Source organism: Leuresthes tenuis, unplaced genomic scaffold (assembly GCF_036924035.1).
Source record: "Leuresthes tenuis unplaced genomic scaffold, fLeuTen1.0.hap1 SCAF_9, whole genome shotgun sequence".
In the NCBI taxonomy this organism is placed as follows: Eukaryota; Metazoa; Chordata; class Actinopteri; order Atheriniformes; family Atherinopsidae; genus Leuresthes; species Leuresthes tenuis.
Genome location: NW_027325363.1, coordinates 13,609,375 through 13,628,198, shown reverse-complemented (window position 1 = coordinate 13,628,198; position 18,824 = coordinate 13,609,375). Strand labels below are relative to the sequence as shown.

The 18,824-nt window shown below is 40.7% G+C and overlaps 1 protein-coding gene across 1 annotated transcript in view; it reads right to left on the bottom strand.

Moving 5' to 3' along the window:
- The window catches only part of npas1 (neuronal PAS domain protein 1), a 42,771-nt gene extending 26,771 nt beyond the window's left edge, over positions 1 to 16,000 (bottom strand). The window contains exons 1-3 of the mRNA XM_072392432.1: positions 15,855 to 16,000; positions 5,512 to 5,679; positions 3,897 to 4,135 (exon numbers count right to left, since the gene is read on the bottom strand). Coding sequence (XP_072248533.1) covers positions 3,897 to 4,135; positions 5,512 to 5,606 — 334 coding nt within the window. The 5' untranslated portion in view covers positions 5,607 to 5,679; positions 15,855 to 16,000. The remainder of the gene's footprint in view (positions 1 to 3,896; positions 4,136 to 5,511; positions 5,680 to 15,854) is intronic.
- Positions 16,001 to 18,824: the final 2,824 nt, after the last annotated feature.

Below are 18,824 nucleotides of genomic sequence, written 5' to 3'. Positions count from 1 at the left end.
TTTGTTTTTAACCAAGGTCAACAAAAACCTGAAACACTGAGGAAAAAAAAGTCCCTACGTGTAGAGTGCAATGATGGCCACAGAAAGAGTGTATAGATATTATTCAGATTACCCAGACATACAGACTGTGCTGCACAGCATGAAGGATTAGATATTGATTGATTATAGGGGACTCACTATGGACAATATTGCAGTTATGGTGGCTTTAAATCAAAGTTGACTATGAATGTGTATTATGCAGTTTAAATCTACTTTACTAGTACCTCTAAAAAGTCAGATAGCCACAATCATGGCTATGAATCAAACCCTCGCTACATTACTCCTGAAGGGACGTACTGTGAGGTGAGATTAATGACTTAGCGAGGTCTGTTGAGAGTAACGTCAGAGTTTTCAGTGTCACAAAGTTGGCTCTTATTAACCTGACAAGATCACTGTGATAACTTAGGCTGAACATATAACCTGCTCCAAGGCCATCTATGTTCAGAGTTTCAGGTTACAAAGTCTAAAAAGAGCTATCCTTTCACTGAATCTTTTCTTGATGATATCCCAGACAGCAACATCACATTGAAGCTACATTTAAATGTCATCATGCAGAACTACTGAATCTATATTGATGCCTGACATTATACACAAACTGGAAGCACTTGACTGACATTGAATAGACAATAGATTGTTCAAAAAACTGACAGAAAGTCAATATTTCAACCTTCTACTTAACAGCCAGTCAGAGAATTTAGACGTTGATTAAATGTCGGCATTTTGATCAGCAAATTTAACCATAATACAATGACAACTTCACTGCATCTTGAATGATTCTCAGCTGAAGGAATTTGTTATATAAAAAAAAATTGATTATTTATACGTGGTGTTAAGCTACCAAAGAAGCTTTGCAGGGCGTGCATCATGTTGCCATGGGACCCATGCGTTCGGTTGGTGAGTCAGAATAGGCTACATGTGGTTCCATCAAACACAGATTAGAAAATAAGGTTGATTTAGTCTATGAATCCACAATATTCAGTCAACGCACTTCTGGAGTATGAAGTTGTAAGTTTAAACTCTAACTATAAATGGTAGTCATATATCAGTATTAATACTTTGCACAACTACCATGTTGTCTCCCGTCTTAATCGTAGCAACATTGTTGCTTGTTGATGTAATGATTTATATAATGATTAATAATGATTAATAAGGCGGGTGCCTTATTTTTACTAAAGTTAGTGGAACGGTGGACCATGGCCAGTTGATCTAAAATTGCAAAATATAACATTTTATTACAGCAGAATGTGTAATTTAAAAACTTATATTCTAACACTTTGCAATTTCATCAATAATAATAATAATAATATAATACAATAATAATGTAATATCAAAACATGCATGAAAGAAACTTTCATACTATATGTTTAAAAATCGAATGTATTTAATATCACGAGGGGTTTAAGTGTCTGGCAATGGTTTCGTGATGTTTATGAGTTATTATATTTTAAATAAAGGTATGCCTCATAAGAAGCAGAATAAAGAAGTTTGGCCTGGATAAACTCAGGCTAAGTCCTTATTATGTTCCAAGGTTTCAAATAAGCCAGATGATAAATTTCCCATATTGTGTCATCTGACCCTTCTAACCCTTTAATGTCTGCACTGAGGGAAAAGCAAAGGAAATAATTGTTTCTTTGTATTTTTAATTCCTTGGGGCAATTTCAATTAGAATCTGTTTTTTTCCCCCCCAAATGATTTTGTGCGTGCGTCACAGTAAAAGTATCGAAACCTGAAAAAGTAATGACATTACATATACTCCCTTTAGCACTACATGCCTAAACCAAGTGGTAGAGATGGCTAAGGTAGGTTAACTTCCTCAGATTGACTTTGAAATGCGCTCTATCAAATGAGAGCAGGGTGTTAAAGGGTTAATTAAAAAAAATCCCTTTCTGGTGAATCCAAAACTCAGACGTCCTGTTATAAATTGGTGGTTTTCATACCCAACATTAGGTGATATATGACTAATTGAATAGGATGCATAGTTCTTCACATGACAACAAAACTCACCTTTGTCACAACTCTGCTATTGGTATTAAAACTCCTACTACTTTTAAAACCATGATATGATATCAGGAATGTGCTGCATCTAAACACACAAGTTTAGAAGAGGCACAAACACACACTCACAAACACACATTTCTAATTGTACTGTCAATACGTGCTTTCCTCTCAGTAATGGTAGCAATTAGACAGGCAGTATAATTACACTGTCCTCGTCATATAGTTAATTTCTGTAATTATGAATTACACCAATAGTTTCCTCCCTTTTTGTGTGTCATCTGCTTTCTCTTGTTTTATTCTGTCTCTCTTTCACACACACACTTATTATTGTCTTTGGAAAGTCTGTATGATTACATGAACATTTGCGTCATGTCTGCAGACTTGTGAAAGCGCACATGATTGTGTGCTAGCAAAAACATCAGCAATAATCACAGCACAGTAGCATGCACAGTTGGTGCAAGCTACAGCAGCACTTCATTTTAACTGGACTACTGTTTCTGTCCCAGTATACATGCATGGGAGCACAATCATATCATCAACTGAAGAAAGTCTGATGCAAAGACACTTTGTGTCCACAAAGTGGACTTTGTGAGAAAACGTAATTTTGCCACCTCTAACTTTGTCAGTGGGAGATTATCATACATGTAGGTATATTTGAATTCACTACACAGTTGTTGTCTTTAGGTTTCTTGAATGGTGATTTAGTCAGATTACACTATGGTTATAAAATCAGGATTTTATTAGAGCAGAGCGACTGGAAATGCTTTAAGAGACTCTGAGATGTCACTTTGACTCAGTTGGCTGCTTTTCAAACAAAGTCTGAGATGTTTAGCTGTCCGACAAAAGAAAGACAAAAGTACGTAAAAGAGAGCAGCTTCGTTAGAAATTCTGCTATACTTAAGCTTCACTGTTTTTACAAAAAAAACATACACGCAGAGCACCTTGGCCCATTTGACTCTAGCTGCATGTATACATACAGAGTGATTTAATCCCAGATCCCATCTCTGTGTGTGACATACAAAGTTGGCTGGACTAACACGGCCACAAACATTTTCACAGTCCACTTTTGGTCGGACTAACACAATAATTTTTTATTGTAAATGCGCTTACTAATAAGAAACTACACACTTGGACAGGTGTCTCTGTAAGTATGTTTACATGACAAGTCTTTAATCAAATGGCCAAATCAAAATGTAACCATGTTGAGTGGCTGATAGAACATCAACTGATCTAACTGTTCATGACTGCCAAGAGAAAATTGTGAGCTAAAACTTGGTAGCTGTGTCTTCTGGCAACAAATCAACACATATGGACTTAGATGTTTGACTATGAAGCACGCTTGATTAGAGAGTCTGCATACTCTTAAACTATTGTCAATATCAACATTTGATGGCAGATAAACCTATTAAATCTTAAAATAAAAAAATCCATAAAAAGTACTATGAAGTAATATAAATTGATCAAATGTTTTTCTCCAAGGCTTTAACCAGAATTTATAAATTTATTTTTTTCTTAGTCTTGCACATTAACTCTCTAATGTGACAATGTCACCAAACCTGAAGAACGAGAAAAGATTTCTATCCCTCTCCAGGTTGTCTGAAATGAAAATCTTTCAGAGGGTAAAATGAATCTATTTTAAGGACATATAATCTGCTAACGACACTCGATATCAAGATCAAATAAAAACAAACAACAGATTTGTGGGCATGAGATATGATGAGAATTTGTTTCGCTGTGATTCAACACTGTTAAAATCACTGTTGGTTTCGGTAAAAATTCTCTTCAACTATAAAAAAAAAGCAGTGTTACGAATGCCAAAAAAGTGCTCAAAAATTTCAAGTGGTTTGCCTTGCGCTCACCTTTGTTGCAATTGCTGTCCCCCTCCAGCAGAGGGCTCCACGGCGGGTCCCCCTGGCTGGCAAAGGTGCGCATGTGCAGGTAGCTGATGGTCAGGCGGATGACCGAAGCCTTGTCCAGCTGACTCGTGATGGCCCCAGGAAGCGGTAGCATCTTGGCCAGCTCAAAGAACTCAAAATTCTCCTTACCACGGCGAGAACGAGCCGCATTGCGAGATTTCTCTTTACGCAGGTTCTGGAGACTGAGAAATGGACATGAAATGGTGCGTTAGGAGTTGAAATAACAAGAGCGGGACAGATATAAGCCAAACGAAGAAGCAGGTGTGTGAATGGAAGCGCAAAAAAGATCAAAAGGGCAAAGAACATGGTCTAAGTGTAAAATGGAAGAAATTAGAATAAGTATCACTTTATGAGAGAAAGTGGCGTTGGTATCTCTTAATGGCCATTTACTGACCACCTACTGATTGATTCATGCTCTGTATAAATGACCCCAACCCCAATCTAGAAAAAAATATTTGAAAAATACATATAATGGTAATGGTTAAGCAATTAAAGTAAAAAAAAAGAACTCCATTCTGAGCCATTTCTTGCAGCTCTATCTGATAATTGCAGAAAGACTCCCTTCTTTTATCTGGTATAGCGGAGTCCTAATAATACTATTTGCTCCAAAAATCCATACGTGAACACATGCACACGATCTCTCACTTTCCCTCCCTCCCTGCAAGCCCTCTGACTTTCCCTCATCTGGTCCCGGGCTGGTGAGCTGGAGCCGTGATTGAGGGATCAATAGTGGAGGGAGGGGCAGAGTGACAGAGGGGGGCCGGGGCTCAGGTAGCCTGTCTCTGTGATTGGGTATTGACTCTCTTCAATGGGGCCTGAGTGGTGGAATTATGTTGTCACAGCCACTTCACAATTTGTGTCAGTGCTGCGCTGGAATAAAGTGTGTGTGTGTGTGTATATGTGTGTGTATGAGACATTCTCCCTTGTGTCTGAGCTGTTTTCATCCTAAGAAAGACCACCAGTGTTGCGTGTGTATGGTTGCAACACGTGTGTGATAAAAGAAACGAGCAAAGAGAAGAGTTGCACATAGTGTGTGCACATATGTTTATATCTTAATCAGCTGACACAGCTGTTGTAATTCTCCCTGTTAGTCTCCAAGAAGTGAAATCGGTGTGTCTCTGCAAGTGTGTGTGGACTCATGCTGCCAGCCTCTGTAACATCTCATTATTATACTGCCTCGACCCCAGCCACCGAGAACAATCAATACACACACATTGATTCTGCTTAGTTTTTATATCCGGCTGTAAATGACTGCCCATTAATAATTCCAGCCAAATTTACTTAATCTCCTTTAAGGGGAGGGGATTCACAGTTCTGACAGGATTGGCAGGTGAGCAACAATACAAGTGAAATGTAGCACGGATGAGAACAGACTTATGTCTTCTGGTTTGTGTTTCATTGATGGGAAACCCTTCATCAGGCTGTCAGTGTGTGCAAGGGTGTCAACCCATGGATTTCACCTTGCAGAGATTAATTCATGGGCATGCACACAGGCTTATACAGTATTGGCCTGTGTGCGAGTGTGTGTGTGTGTGTGTGTGTGTGTGCGGTGTCTCACCAGGGTAGGGTGGGAGGCTTGGCGAGTAGTCCTTGTAGGAAATCCCACTCCACACTCACACATTTCCCCTCGCTGACAAACGGCATAGTCGCCATCCTTCTTCCAATTGTGGGCCGACGCCGCTGTTAACGAAGGCTATGATCGTCTCGAGATGTGACACACTCAGACCTGGAGGTTCATGAGAAACAGCAGAGCCACAAGAAAAAAAAGCAATAAATCAAGTGACATCGGTTCAGTCACCAATAACAGCCATAAAATCATCACAAACTTAACAGGGGAGGCTACATATATAATCACGTCTTAAGAACCTAATGTGATATTAACAAATGTGTTTCCATCCCAGTGTTAAGGCATGTGTTTAATTAAAATTCCATCTAAAGCTTTGAGATAGCATGAAACCTCTTTTCAATAAAGACAGCGTTTCTCTTTTTACAGTTTCCCTTCACTTCTGATCATTTGATTGGAATAATTCCTGTTTTTTCCCGATGTTTTCTTTCTACATCTATATGAAAAATTAATTCACGCTTCTAAAAACCACAGATATGTACAGTCTCTGTATTTCTAAAGAAACACTCTGGTGCATGTTTTACACATTTTTTAACTGGCAAACCAGACTGCATTGGGAGGCAGGAGGGAAGATGGTAGAGGTTTGCCAAACATTTTTCCAATGACAAGATCACGGTTTGTTGTTAAATACGACAGTGCAAAAAGCCCTGCATCGATCAGAAAGTGAACGTGGGAAGAGGTTAGAGCGACACTTGGCTTTTTGGGCTTATAAAACAATGCGGTTATAGCTATCAGTGGTTTGTAGAATTAAAAATTTCAGTGTCTTACATTGGTGACTGTGCTGTCAGGAAAATGCTGCTGGTGTATCAGAAAAAAGGAAAGAGAAAGAAAGAAAGAAAGAAAGAAAGAAAGAAAGAAAGAAAGAAAGAAAGAAAGAAAGAAAGAAAGAAAGAAAGAAAGAAAGAAAGAAAGAAAGAAAGAAAGAAAGAAAGAAAGAAAGAAAGAAAGAAAGAAAGAAAGAAAGAAAGAAAGAAAGAAAGAAAGAAAGAAAGAAAGAAAGAAAGAAAGAAAGAAAGAAAGAAAGAAAGAAAGAAAGAAAGAAAGAAAGAAAGAAAGAAAGAAAGAAAGAAAGAAAGAAAGAAAGAAAGAAAGAAAGAAAGAAAGAAAGAAAGAAAGAAAGAAAGAAGAAAGAAAGAAAGAAAGAAAGAAAGAAAGAAAGAAAGAAAGAGGTTGTGTGTGTGCGGGTGGCAGGTCTGTTAGGATCTGTATATAATTGCCCACATTAAGGTCAGGGGCTGTTCCCAAGGTAATAGACATAAGATACAACACTAACCCTCTTCTGAAGTCACAATTAGACTGAAAATCACAGATCTGTAAATGTCTCCCCTCATCCCCAACAGATTATCCAAACCTGTGACTTGAGTTTAGACCAAATATCTCTGAAGACAAAACACACCGTCCACTGTCTATTCTCCTTTTGCTCCCTTCTGCTTGCCTCCAACCCTCCTGCAGTACAAGTTGCCAATATTCTCGGCTGTCCTCAAACAGAGCCGCGCTCCTCACCAGTTTGCCTCCCCTCTGTGCTGTGTTGACATTTAAAGGGCTGGTGTGGCCCCGAGCACCTCGGTGTCATGCCCTTGGGCCTGAGATGCCCTCTTTCTCTCTCCGCATCTCCCTCTCAAACTCTCTTTTCGGGCCGACTGGGTCAGCACAATCGTGTCAGTAGAGCTTTGCCAGGGCAAAAGAAAATGGATTATGTCTCGAGTTTAAGCATGGCTATGCTGACCTTGGCTAAGAGGGGTCAGCGAAAGCTGGGCAGGTTTGGCAGATATCATTTCACAAATCTGGGCTCAAACAGCCAACATTAAACGCATGCAAGAAAACTTCTTGGACTGATTCTAAAGGCAGAAAAGTCAATAATAAGTTCAACAAAGGAAGACCGAGAGATCAGGTCATCTTTCATAGTTTTATTCTGTCTTTAGGCAGCAGCAGGGAAGCACAAATGTGAGCTAATGTAGCCCCGGGTCAGTGTCAGGAAAGATGGCCAAGATAGAGGAAGCTGATGAAGTGGATAAACAAATGGATAAATATTTAAATCTCAGCCATGCCAAAAGCAGGCATTAATAGATATTAAAAAACAATACTTGCTAAAACCTAAAGGAAATGTATATAGATCACCTGAGTCAAGTAAGCTTAATTTTCTGAGAGTCATGAATGTTTTGCCCATCCAATTTCCATCTGATATTTAAGTATTGAGAAGTGTAGTGGACGACAGACGCAGCCTAACCACACTCTGTAGATCTTAATAAACTGTCACACTGACAATATTCCTGCTGTTGAAAGATAGAAAAGTGTGGGGTCAATAGAGGGGACTAACTTTTATTCTTTTTTGAATGCACTGTAAATAGACACAAACATGAAGCGATTTCTGAGAAACTGTCACAAAAGTAATGTTCACAGGTTTTGATGGTCAAAGAAGTCTAAATTAGAAGGCAGGGAGGATGTGGTGGAGTTAAATACCAATGTTATCATGGAAACTTTGTTTGAACCTAAACTTTTAGCGCTTTGTTTTGTTTTTGACTTGCTGCTTGGTCGGGATTAGGCACCTAAACCTTGTGGTTAGGTTAAGACATGAAAACCTACTTGGTTAGAGTTAGGAAAAAAATAGATCCTCTCACAACATCTACCAGATGTTGGAAATCTTCTTCTGTCAACAGCTGCTATCATGCCCGTCGCATTGGTCATTCAGCGAGCAAAATGTGACATCAACACTGTGACATAGTTCAATTAAATTCAGTTTTATTTATATAGCACCAAATCACAACAAATGCCATCTCACGGCATAACCATTTAAATCAGCAGTTGAGGCAGGCTGGAGTCACTGCTGTGATTCTGCACAGTAGGACAACACAGATATAACACGACAAGTCTCAAGAAACATAACTGAACCGTTTAACTTATTTGCTTTACTTTTAAGCCGTTTGTGAAGCAGCTTTGTAACATTTGGAATAAGAGTATATTCTTGGGTTTGAATATGTCGTATAGCTGTCTATAGAGTCAGACCCAATCTGATGTCTTCTCTGCAGCTCTTCTCAAATGCACTACTTGTGTGTGGCATGTAGTTTACAAAAATCAGGGGGCTGCATGACTGATTGAAACAACACCAATGCGCCTGCAGCACCAGGTATTGTGAAATCACTTTAGGTGTGCGCCTCTGTTTGCAAGGTCAATAACTATAAAGAACCACACAGTTTTGACATCACAGAAATCTAGCATCATTTGGATGATCAAAAAATTACAGCTTGCAGAATGAAAAAAAACAGGTGTGGGTTGGATACGTCCATCTGTACAAATAAAATGATTTACTTTCAAGCGTTCTTGATGATTTATTGCCAATGTTTCTGGACTTCCATTGGCCTGCTTTGAATCAACTGTTGAATGTCTGATAGGGAATCAGCTTTTCTGTTGTATCTCTTGTTGTTTCCTTGTGCAGTAAGTACATTTAAGTCAGTAAGAGGATAATATGTTTGCTAATTTAATAAGTTAATAGTAATTTAATAAGTTATTTTCTAGCATTAAATTCACCCTCTTCTCTGAGCATTTACATCAACATGTCCACAGTTTAGGGTTTAAGGACAAGTCTTCTTTCATCTATAGAAAGCCTGAATATTTGACTTTCAAGCAACAAGCCCGCAACATTGACAGTACTCATCTCAGAGAATCTGGTGAAGAGAAGACAGGGTCAAGAAGAGAGCAGCACACCTCTGTCTAACAACTTCACCTTTGTCACCTTCTCTGCCTCACCTGGATAAATGCACTACATGCCAAATTAGGCTGTGTGCGGTAGGACAGAGAGATCAAAAGGAGAAACAGACAGGAAACAATTTTCACTGCCTCAAACACACACATACACAGCTTGTGTCCAACCCATACCTGTATGTTTATCTCTTAATTGACCCTATCTGTGCTGATCTAATCTCTCCTCCCATCTTTCGGTCTCAAAATATCTCTCCATCTCTCTTTGCCGCTCCCTCTATCTGAGCAGACACAGGGCCGTAATGGACAGGAGCCTCCACAGTAATTATTCAATCAGCCTCATAACCTTGTCGCAGGTTGGTCGGCCTATTAATGCACTCACCCAAATGGACCCCGCCACTTTGACTGCTAATGCTCTGGCTAGTGAACAGAACAACAGGCTGAATGTCAGAAGTGTCATCCACACAGAGTGTGAAACCCACTCAACGGGACTGAAACGCCTTATTCTTAGTCATGGCACAGTGGGAAATATATGGAAAAGGAAGGTGTGACTTCTGAGAGCACTGGGAGTAAAGATATACTGTGCTCACAGCTGTGGAGATCAACTTGTATCAAGTGTGACCGCAGGTGTTCAGATTGTGCTGCTGCTGTGCTACATATTCATTAGTGTTGTGTATGTGTGCGCGTGTTTATCGGAGTGTGTGTTTGAGACCCCTACCCTATAGAGCCGTGCTCTCTTGGCACGGTCTCAACTGCAACAGAGAGGAGAGCACTGCAGCGAGCGCTCACAGCCGCTGTTTGCTGCTCGCTTGGCTCCTGCTCTATTTATTTTCAGAAGGGACGTTTAATTAGGGCCTCCAGCTGTCAGAGGTTCGTTAGCGCGCCCCTCCTCTCCCAGAGCCGCCCCTCCCCGTAGGGAGTAAGGGGCATCAGGCAAATGAACACATTTAAGTCAAACTGCACGCCGACAGACAATAGCTCCACTGCCATGCCACCAGCTCCCCTAGGTAGAAACATGGTTGTTTTATGCCTCATCTCCACAACCCCTGGGGCCCAATACAGAGTCTGTCCAAGACTGTGAATATGGAGGCACAGGAGCTCTCATAGCCCACCAGAGACTTACATGCACACTGCAGTCATGCTAAGGTGAAGAGCAGGACCATGCCTGTGCTGTGTACAGCATGGAGAAAAACAAATGTAAACAGTTCTGCATCAGGGTTTTTTTAAAACAAATTCTGCCAGATTACAAAGATGTGTAACAGTTTGAATTAGGATTATATATATATATATATATACAGCTAAATTTATATGTGTTTTTAAAGAAAAAATAAAGCGATTCTTCTTCTTTTTAAAGCCAAGCACATTCTGACTGATAACCTAAACAGCGGTGAGCCTAATACTTCATTGTGTGATTGTCTCTGGGCTTTGTTGCACCAAATTTGTAACATGGAAACGGCAGTTCTCGATAATTCTCCCCACATCTGTCCACAATAATCAAACTCCCTTAAATGAGCCTTGCAGCGCTCGTTAATCTTCCTGCAATTTTAAACTGACAGACATTTGTGACACTATACTCTCGACATTTATCATGGGAGCCTGCTCCAGGGTTAAGCCAAGGACCCCAGCTCTAGCACTTCTTCTCCTCCTTTGTGAGTTTACTACTAAGTAGAATAAATACCTGTTCCCCAAAATGAAAAGAAGAACCAAAATGTTGTTTTAAGATTCCGTCTTTTGAGTCAAATTCTATTGATAACGCCTTTTAGACAGATCCCTCTGGTTCTCCAGCACCCACTCTTCTTTAATTATCTCAGACCAAAGGTAAAAGTGAAGCACACATACAAAAGCAATGTAAGATATTCATGCGAATAATATTTTATCAAATAGAGAGCGTTCGATATCATAGAAGATGTCGAAAACATGGTTGGAAATAACATGAACAGAATATTTGATGTAGCTAGTTTTCTATCTTGCCTTTCATGTTGTTGAGTAGTTGTAAATGAGTGTCTGAGGCGTCCAGGGAGATGAAGTTTGGTATTCTGGTTGGAGGGTTGAAAACTACTTATCATGCATTACGGCCCTGGTTGGACCTCAGGATTTGGAAGTCAAAAGACTTTTTAATGTACAATTTCTCAGCCGCTGATCAATCGACAGATGCAGGACATGAAGATCTCTCCCCCTCCACTCCTGCTCCCCGTATTCCGACTCACTCGGCATTCTGTTTCCGTATCGAAGCTCCGGCTGCGATTGACCTTGACGACTCTGGATCATTCCAAACCCAAGGTTCTCCCCAACTCTCGAGGGCCTTGTCGTCCGCCACCCCTCCCATACTCATACCCCACACTCCCTTCGTTTTTTCCATCATCCCCCCATCCTTCTTCTCTAACCCCCTCTTTGCTCTTCCATGGCCCTTGCCTGGGTCATTAATTATCTGATGGAATCAATACACCGTTAGATTGGACCGTTGTGACCCCGCCCGCCCCCAGGTATCTCTGCAGTGATGAGAAGGAAGAGGAGTTCGGGAAGGGTGTAAAGGAATGATGATAACAGCCGGTACAGTCACGCTGGACCGTCCCTAAACTGAAAGAATACAGAGTAAAGAGATCAGCAATAAATAAATGATTAGAGAGAGGGATGGAAAGGGGGATGGAGCATATGGGGGATGGAGGGAGCATAAGCAGGGGCGGAGGAAGGCAAATCAGACAGTAAAAGAGATTCAGAGGAAGGGAAGTGATGGACAGATGAGGACATGGATGAAAAAAGGAGAGAGAAAGAGATTTGCTAATGTTCACCCTTGGTAATCAATATATTTCTCCTCCTCCTCTTTTATTACAGAGAGCTTTGGTGAGCGTGCTTTGATGTCCACTCTTCACAGGCGTGCAGCTATACAAAATCCAATCTGTGTCTGTCATAATTACCATCTACCTTGGCCTGAGTATACACAAAAGAAACTGCACCTTCACTGTGTTCCACACAGGGCCAAACAATCAGCACGCAGAATCCTGTTAATCAACAAGAAAAATTATCTATTCTCAAAAGATTGATTTGCAGATGTTTTTCTCTGATAAACTAGACTTCATTCATGACTATATAATCAAAGTAATTAAAAGCTCCACAAGTTTAACAACTTGAAAAACATAAACTGCACATTGTGTGCAGCGTTAAAAGCAACAAGGTTATATCTTATTCATTGCTTCTGAAAGGAGCCGCGACTGCATAATAAGCCAAATAGAATATGTAAACATGTTTAGTTGAATTACAATTCAAATGACAAAATATTCCATCTTAAATTGTTTTAACCCTTTGTCCACTCTAATATCTTACACTCTCGGGTTAAATTCTCTTCCTAGTAATCTTAGTCTGAGCATAAAGGGGATAACATTTATCCGGAGCAAATAAAAGGCAGCATATAAATACAAGATTTAAGCATTGCAACTTTGGAAAACAAAACAAAACAAAACACATCACAACTCAGGGCATCATGAAGCTAACCATCCTTGACTTTCATGACAACTATGCTGGAAAATGCTGGATCAATAAAAGTGCAAAAGTCTAAGTAATAACTGGGGTTAAATGCCCCAAGCTTGCTGCCAGCTTTGAAGTGAAGAATGAGGACTAGAGAAAGAGCAAATGCCCCTCATATTTGTAAAAGGTAATAGTGACTGAACACTAAAAGGAGAGAGAAGACAGAAGCATCTCTCTCTGACTGTGGAGGAGTCAGCCAAGTAGATTCAGCCCTCTATCCGGGCCGATGATGGTAAATCCACTCCCGCAAGCAGCACCGCATCAGCACTGACCTCCAAATAACCACGGGCCAAAGAACAGCGCACTGGGGCACTCTCTCACTCACTCATGACTTTAAAGCACAGCGGCATGGAGAAGTCCACATGCTAACATGGACATATTAATGAGCATGGTGCACATGTCAGAGTTCAGAATGGTGTCAAACTCTTGATAAGTGCTGTACAGGCTCTGTAGGTGTCCAGCCTTTTACTTAATTCCATACCCAATGTTCGGAGCTTCAAGCTATGTTTGAATATTTCTGCTTATATTATCAATATTTCCAACTTCTGTAATATGTTGAAGCATGAATTTAAAAATGAGAAACAAAAGACATCAAAGTGAGAATGTGAGGAAGATTTAAGTTTAGCAAACAGCAGCCGATGTGATTTTTGATTTAGTGGGAGCATGACTGCGATCGTGGATGTCTATATGTTACGTGCCTATCACTAAGTTTCTGCATGTGTGTGTGTGCGTGTGTGTGCAAAGGCTGGTGGATCCCTTCAGGCTGGTTTGTGAATGACAGCAGGGGTTATGTAAGGAGCCACAGCGGGGCCGGAGTGGACAGTCCGACCGGAGATCAGGTCAGCAGAGTGTGACACTAAACACATCTCCCTGACACTGCGCTGACACCCTCTGTCACAGACCCACACACTGTCTGTCAGCGCTCTTCACACACACACACGCACGCACAGCAAGAGCAAGAAGTGTGTGAGCGACTGTCTGTCAACACCCCATACACTGACCATCTCAGTGTGAGTGTGTTTGAGAGCGAAAAAGAGACAAAAATATCAAGAGAGCAATAGAAAGAGGAAGAGGTGAAGTGAGGTGTCCGTCTACATGCAAACTTGTCAGTGAGTCACAAAAAGTGACATGTCTAAGATAAGATGCAGTGCTACTGCTGAAATTAATGACTTTATCTACTTGTGCGGTGATTCTTTATGCGAAATGAGCTGAAGAAAAACCTGCATTACCACAAAAACGCACCTCCCCTGATCATTCGCGGGCAGAAAAATTTGTGACAAAGAACCCAAACTACCTTTAATCACGTCTCCGTCTGTTTTATTTTGTCTGCAGTCGGGCAATATTTCACTTATACAAAGTATTCCAAGTCAGAGTCTGTCATATGGTTGCTTGTTGGCATAAACTGCAGCTCATTAAATGCAAAAGCCAAAGAATTACCCATGTCTGGGTCTAATAAAAAAAGGCCTAAAGGGAGGTCACAACCAAAACGTCCTGCGCATGCCAAATCTGAAACGGATGGAGAGGCTCAGTGGCTCAGAGAACCAGGGTATAAACTGTACCATGCTCATGCAGTGACTTGGTCTGACTCTCGTTCATGCTGGTGTACTTATCTAATCTTGGCAGAAGCAACCGTTGAGTAAAAACATACAATTTATACAACGTAAAATTTTTTAAAAGGAGGACAAAGTGTAAAAATACCGTTCCGTTGGCTGTAATTAAAAACGATTCTGATAGGTATTCAGTTCACTCATTTTATCCTGGCACCTGAACAAGTGACTCTGTACTTAAGGTAGTTGTTTGGTGGGAATTTATCTGCAGCACCTGCAATCTCAGCAGCTGTGAGGGCAAACGATGTTGTTGGGGATGTATGAAAAAGAGCACATTTTCCAGTAAACACACATTTGGGGGAGTATACAAAACCAAACGTCAAAATATCTACATATGGACCAAAGCCCTCATACAAACAGAATCTGGCAGGAAATATTAGCAGATGCAATCACACAAAAGCGTTTATACAAACCTGTTCCACTGCTCTGATAGTCAGACTTTCACTTCAAATGACAAGCCTCAAACCCAATAACAGAAATAGTACGAAACAAAAAAAAATTTAAACCTGGCTTCACTGTGAGAAGGTTTGATGTCGTTATTTACTTTACAGCAACAGTGAACACTGCATGTTTGTCACAGTCATTCTGCCAATTTGGACCACCTGCTGCAAGCACCCTGAAGGGAGTGAATTTTACCCAGCCAGTAAACTGTGACCAATTCTGCCTCTGCAGGTGGAGACGGCACGCATGCCGCTCACTCTGTATCTCAAAAACAGCACACACTTTCAAACATGCACACAAATTCCATCAGAAATCGGTGCACTTAGAACAGAAGACAAACATACAGAATTATTTAGCTCCACTGTTGAGCGGCGGAAATTGCTGCCAGTTCAAACTGATGAAACGCAGAAAGAACTTTGTGTGAAAGCAGCTCATGCGTCTTTGAGGGACAGCAAACATTTGGTCTCATTATCTGATCAGTTAATACACGTCAACGTTAATCTATAACTTCCATGCACGTGTACATTTATCCATGCATTTTTTTCTTCTAATCAGCCGTGCATTGTGTTTAAACGGTCACATAATACTAAGTAAGAGCGCAGTTAGTGGAGAACAAGTCAATAATCTTTACTTATAACATGAGAAAAAAAATGTTTCCGCGTCACTAATATTGTAGTAATTTGGTGACATTAACCATCCGTAACATTTCTACTATGTCTGTCTACCAACAAGCGTGTTGATCAAAAAGAGTAGAAATTGCTGTGGAAATACAACAAAGATTTTACTGGATTAAATCTTGATATCAAATTTTTAAAACAATTCCGGAGACCAAAAATCATTTTGAACTGACATCAAAGATCTGATTAACGGAAATAACTGCTTAAGTGTGTGTCCGATGTGTGTGTGTCCGGTGTGTACGTGTAAATATCCTCCAACAGAGTGTGGAAACTATGTGTACGGTCATGCATGTGCATGTGTGTGTTGAAGTTGTTAGATCCATTATCTACTCACCTGACGGGCATTTCCAGTCTGCTGCCGTTGATCTGATCCACTTTGTCTCTGCCTTCCTCTTCCTCCTCCTCTTCGGTGCCCCCGCTCTGCCCTGGCAGTGCCCACCCCACCACACCACCTCCGACACCTCCACCACCAGCAGCAGCAGCAGCACCTCGAGCTTAAACACAGCAAACAGACACCGTGTGTGTGAGCTGGGGAGGGGAGGGGGGGCTGGGACAGGGGCAGCGCCAATCGCCCTCACTTTCACAAAAGCCGTGGCCGCGCAGCCGGACGCATCGTGGACTCCCGTTGCAAGAGTGTGTGTTTGTGGAAGGAGAGGAGAGGAGAGGAGAGGAGAGTGTGTGTTTCTCGTGTGTGTGACTGTGTGGAACTAGGTGATGTAGCTCTCCGTGGCTCTCAGACTCACTTCACTAACACTCTGCTCCGCTGCTTCTTGGAGATGGACTCGGATTAGGACACAGCCAGTGTGAGAATCTCTTTCTCTCTGTCTCCCTGCCTCCTTCCAGCCGGCATGCTCCCTCCCACCCTTCCTCTCTCCCGCTCACTCATTCACTCTCCTCGCTGAGCTTCTTTCTTTTCATTTCCTCTTGGGAAAGCCGTGCACACCAGTTGTCTCTGCCTTCAGCTGCTCTCTTTCTCCCTCCCTCCCTCTCAGTCACTAGTAAATATAAAAGGCATGCTTGTACAGCCCCTCGCCTCAGTCTCTCTCTGGCTCTCCCTCCCTAACTCGCTGTGTCTCATGCTTTCGTTTACCCCCACCTCCGTGCACCCCCCCCCCAACTCACTTTCTTTCTCACTGTCAAAGCTGCCTTTCAAATGCTGATTAGCAGCCAGAAAAGAGGGAGGGAGACACAGAGAAGGAGAGAGGATGCCTGAAACAAGTGGGAGATTCCATCACATCCAAAACATATTGTAAAATGTGACTCCCATCCTGCACACACTTGTTCTTGTCACTTTGGGGGACATGGCGCTGACTGGACACAAACCCCAACTAAAAAGGAAGTTTTACCCCCAAACTGTAATATTATCGTGTAACATATTGTTATCCACAGAGTCTACCAAAAATGCAAGAAAACCACAGAAATGAATGTTATTTCTTCCAATATAGCACAAAGAATATCAGAAAGATTTGATTAAGTTATTTAACTAAAAAAACAACAAAAAAAAGAACAGAAAAGACTGTCCTTGGCAGACTTTTTTTTAAGACGTAAAGCATGCAAATCACGACTTTCTTCCAAATGATCAACTCTACAACCACACTATTGTTAATATATGTGCTTTGGTGGTTTATAAATATATGTAATACCCACAGTGTTGGAGAGTAGCTGGTTACATGTAACAGACTTTACAGATTGCATTAAAAAAATATTTTAATTGCATTTACTAATACAAATGTGGTGATAACAAAAGGATTGCATCTGAATACGTCATTTTCAGTTAAAACATTCTATAGACAATATGATATTATTCTGTTGCGTTGTGTTATTTTGCCATTCAGCAGTGTTTGTCAGCAAAAGGACAAATCCGAGTGTCACACTATTAAGGGCAGGAAGGAGCAGTCTCTACACTACACAGTGACAGGCTCCATTCATGTGTGCAAATATTGAGTGCTTTTGATTGGTTCTCCTATTTGAATTCACAGTATTTCTCCTCTGCCAATTAAATTAAAGTCCATTGCTCTAAGCAACCTTGGTCTGCCATGCCAGTGACCAGTGGATCCTGCCAGGACCATAAACTGGGGCCAAGATGGATATCCACGTGGTTGGGTAACAACACTTTGCAGTGCTGGCAATTCAGAGCTCCTAAAATCGGGGCTCTAACTCTGCACAGTGTAAAGCTTGCAGAGAACTTTCTGTCAAACCAAAAATGTCAAATCAGAGGAAATATCTGCATTCTACAGAGAGTAATTGCAGCATCAAGACCAGGCTTAAAACATTACAGAAGTAATGAAAAAGTAATAAGGTAAATTACTCAGATAAAGTAGTTCAAATTAAAAGATAATCTATTGAATAGACAAATGAGTAACCCATAGCATATTTCATTTCAAAAGTAACCCAAAAGAGCAATGCACTGAAATACTTAATTACATACTCTAGGAAGTAATTCCTGCACAACTCCTTACATAACTGTTGTGTTCATCTTTGACATTGCTTTATATATGTTCTATTAGCATCAAGTGACATCTTACATAGCAACTCACATTTCTGGACACAAACATGATCCTTCTTTTGTGCTTGTTATTTAAGTATTAACACTAAGCAGCCCATAAAGCTGCTGTGAACATTCCCAAAGACACCCACACAGAAAAAAACATGGGGAAAATAAGGCCGAATGGCAAACAAGGAGAGTCTAATAAGTACTGGCTACAATGATTGTTTAAGGTTTAAGGCAAATCAGAGTTAGGGAAGGTCCTTTTTCTTTCTTTCTTTTTTTCTTTCTTTCCCATGACCACAAGCAGCTTGTGCCATCTATCATGGTAGAAAACTTCCTCAACAAATACTTTGCAGTTATTGAGAATCCATGTAGATGGAGACATAAAGTAGGAGTTAGCATTAGCATTTTTGCAAGTGTCAAAGGAGCAATTCATTGTTTGCCAAGTCAACAATATTTTATATGCTCATAAATTCTGTATGCCAGGAAATCCTATAGCAAACACTACCGTTTAAACCAAAACTGTCAAATAACTGTCATTGTTGTCTAAAAACTAGACATATTTACCTGTGGAATGGAAGTAGCATAACACTTCATTGTCTCTGCAAACTGTGGCAACAGTATGTGGCAACTTATGTTTGTTTGTTTTTTTTCTTTCTCATATAAATGTATGAGATATAGAGATGTAAAAATGAACCGTTACAAATTGGAGCCAGATTTTAACTTTAAAGATGAAATTATCGGTATGTGGGCCTCTGGGCTGAATAAAGAATACAGTTTAAAGTCAGTTTACAGAGATTTTTCTGCATATTCTAA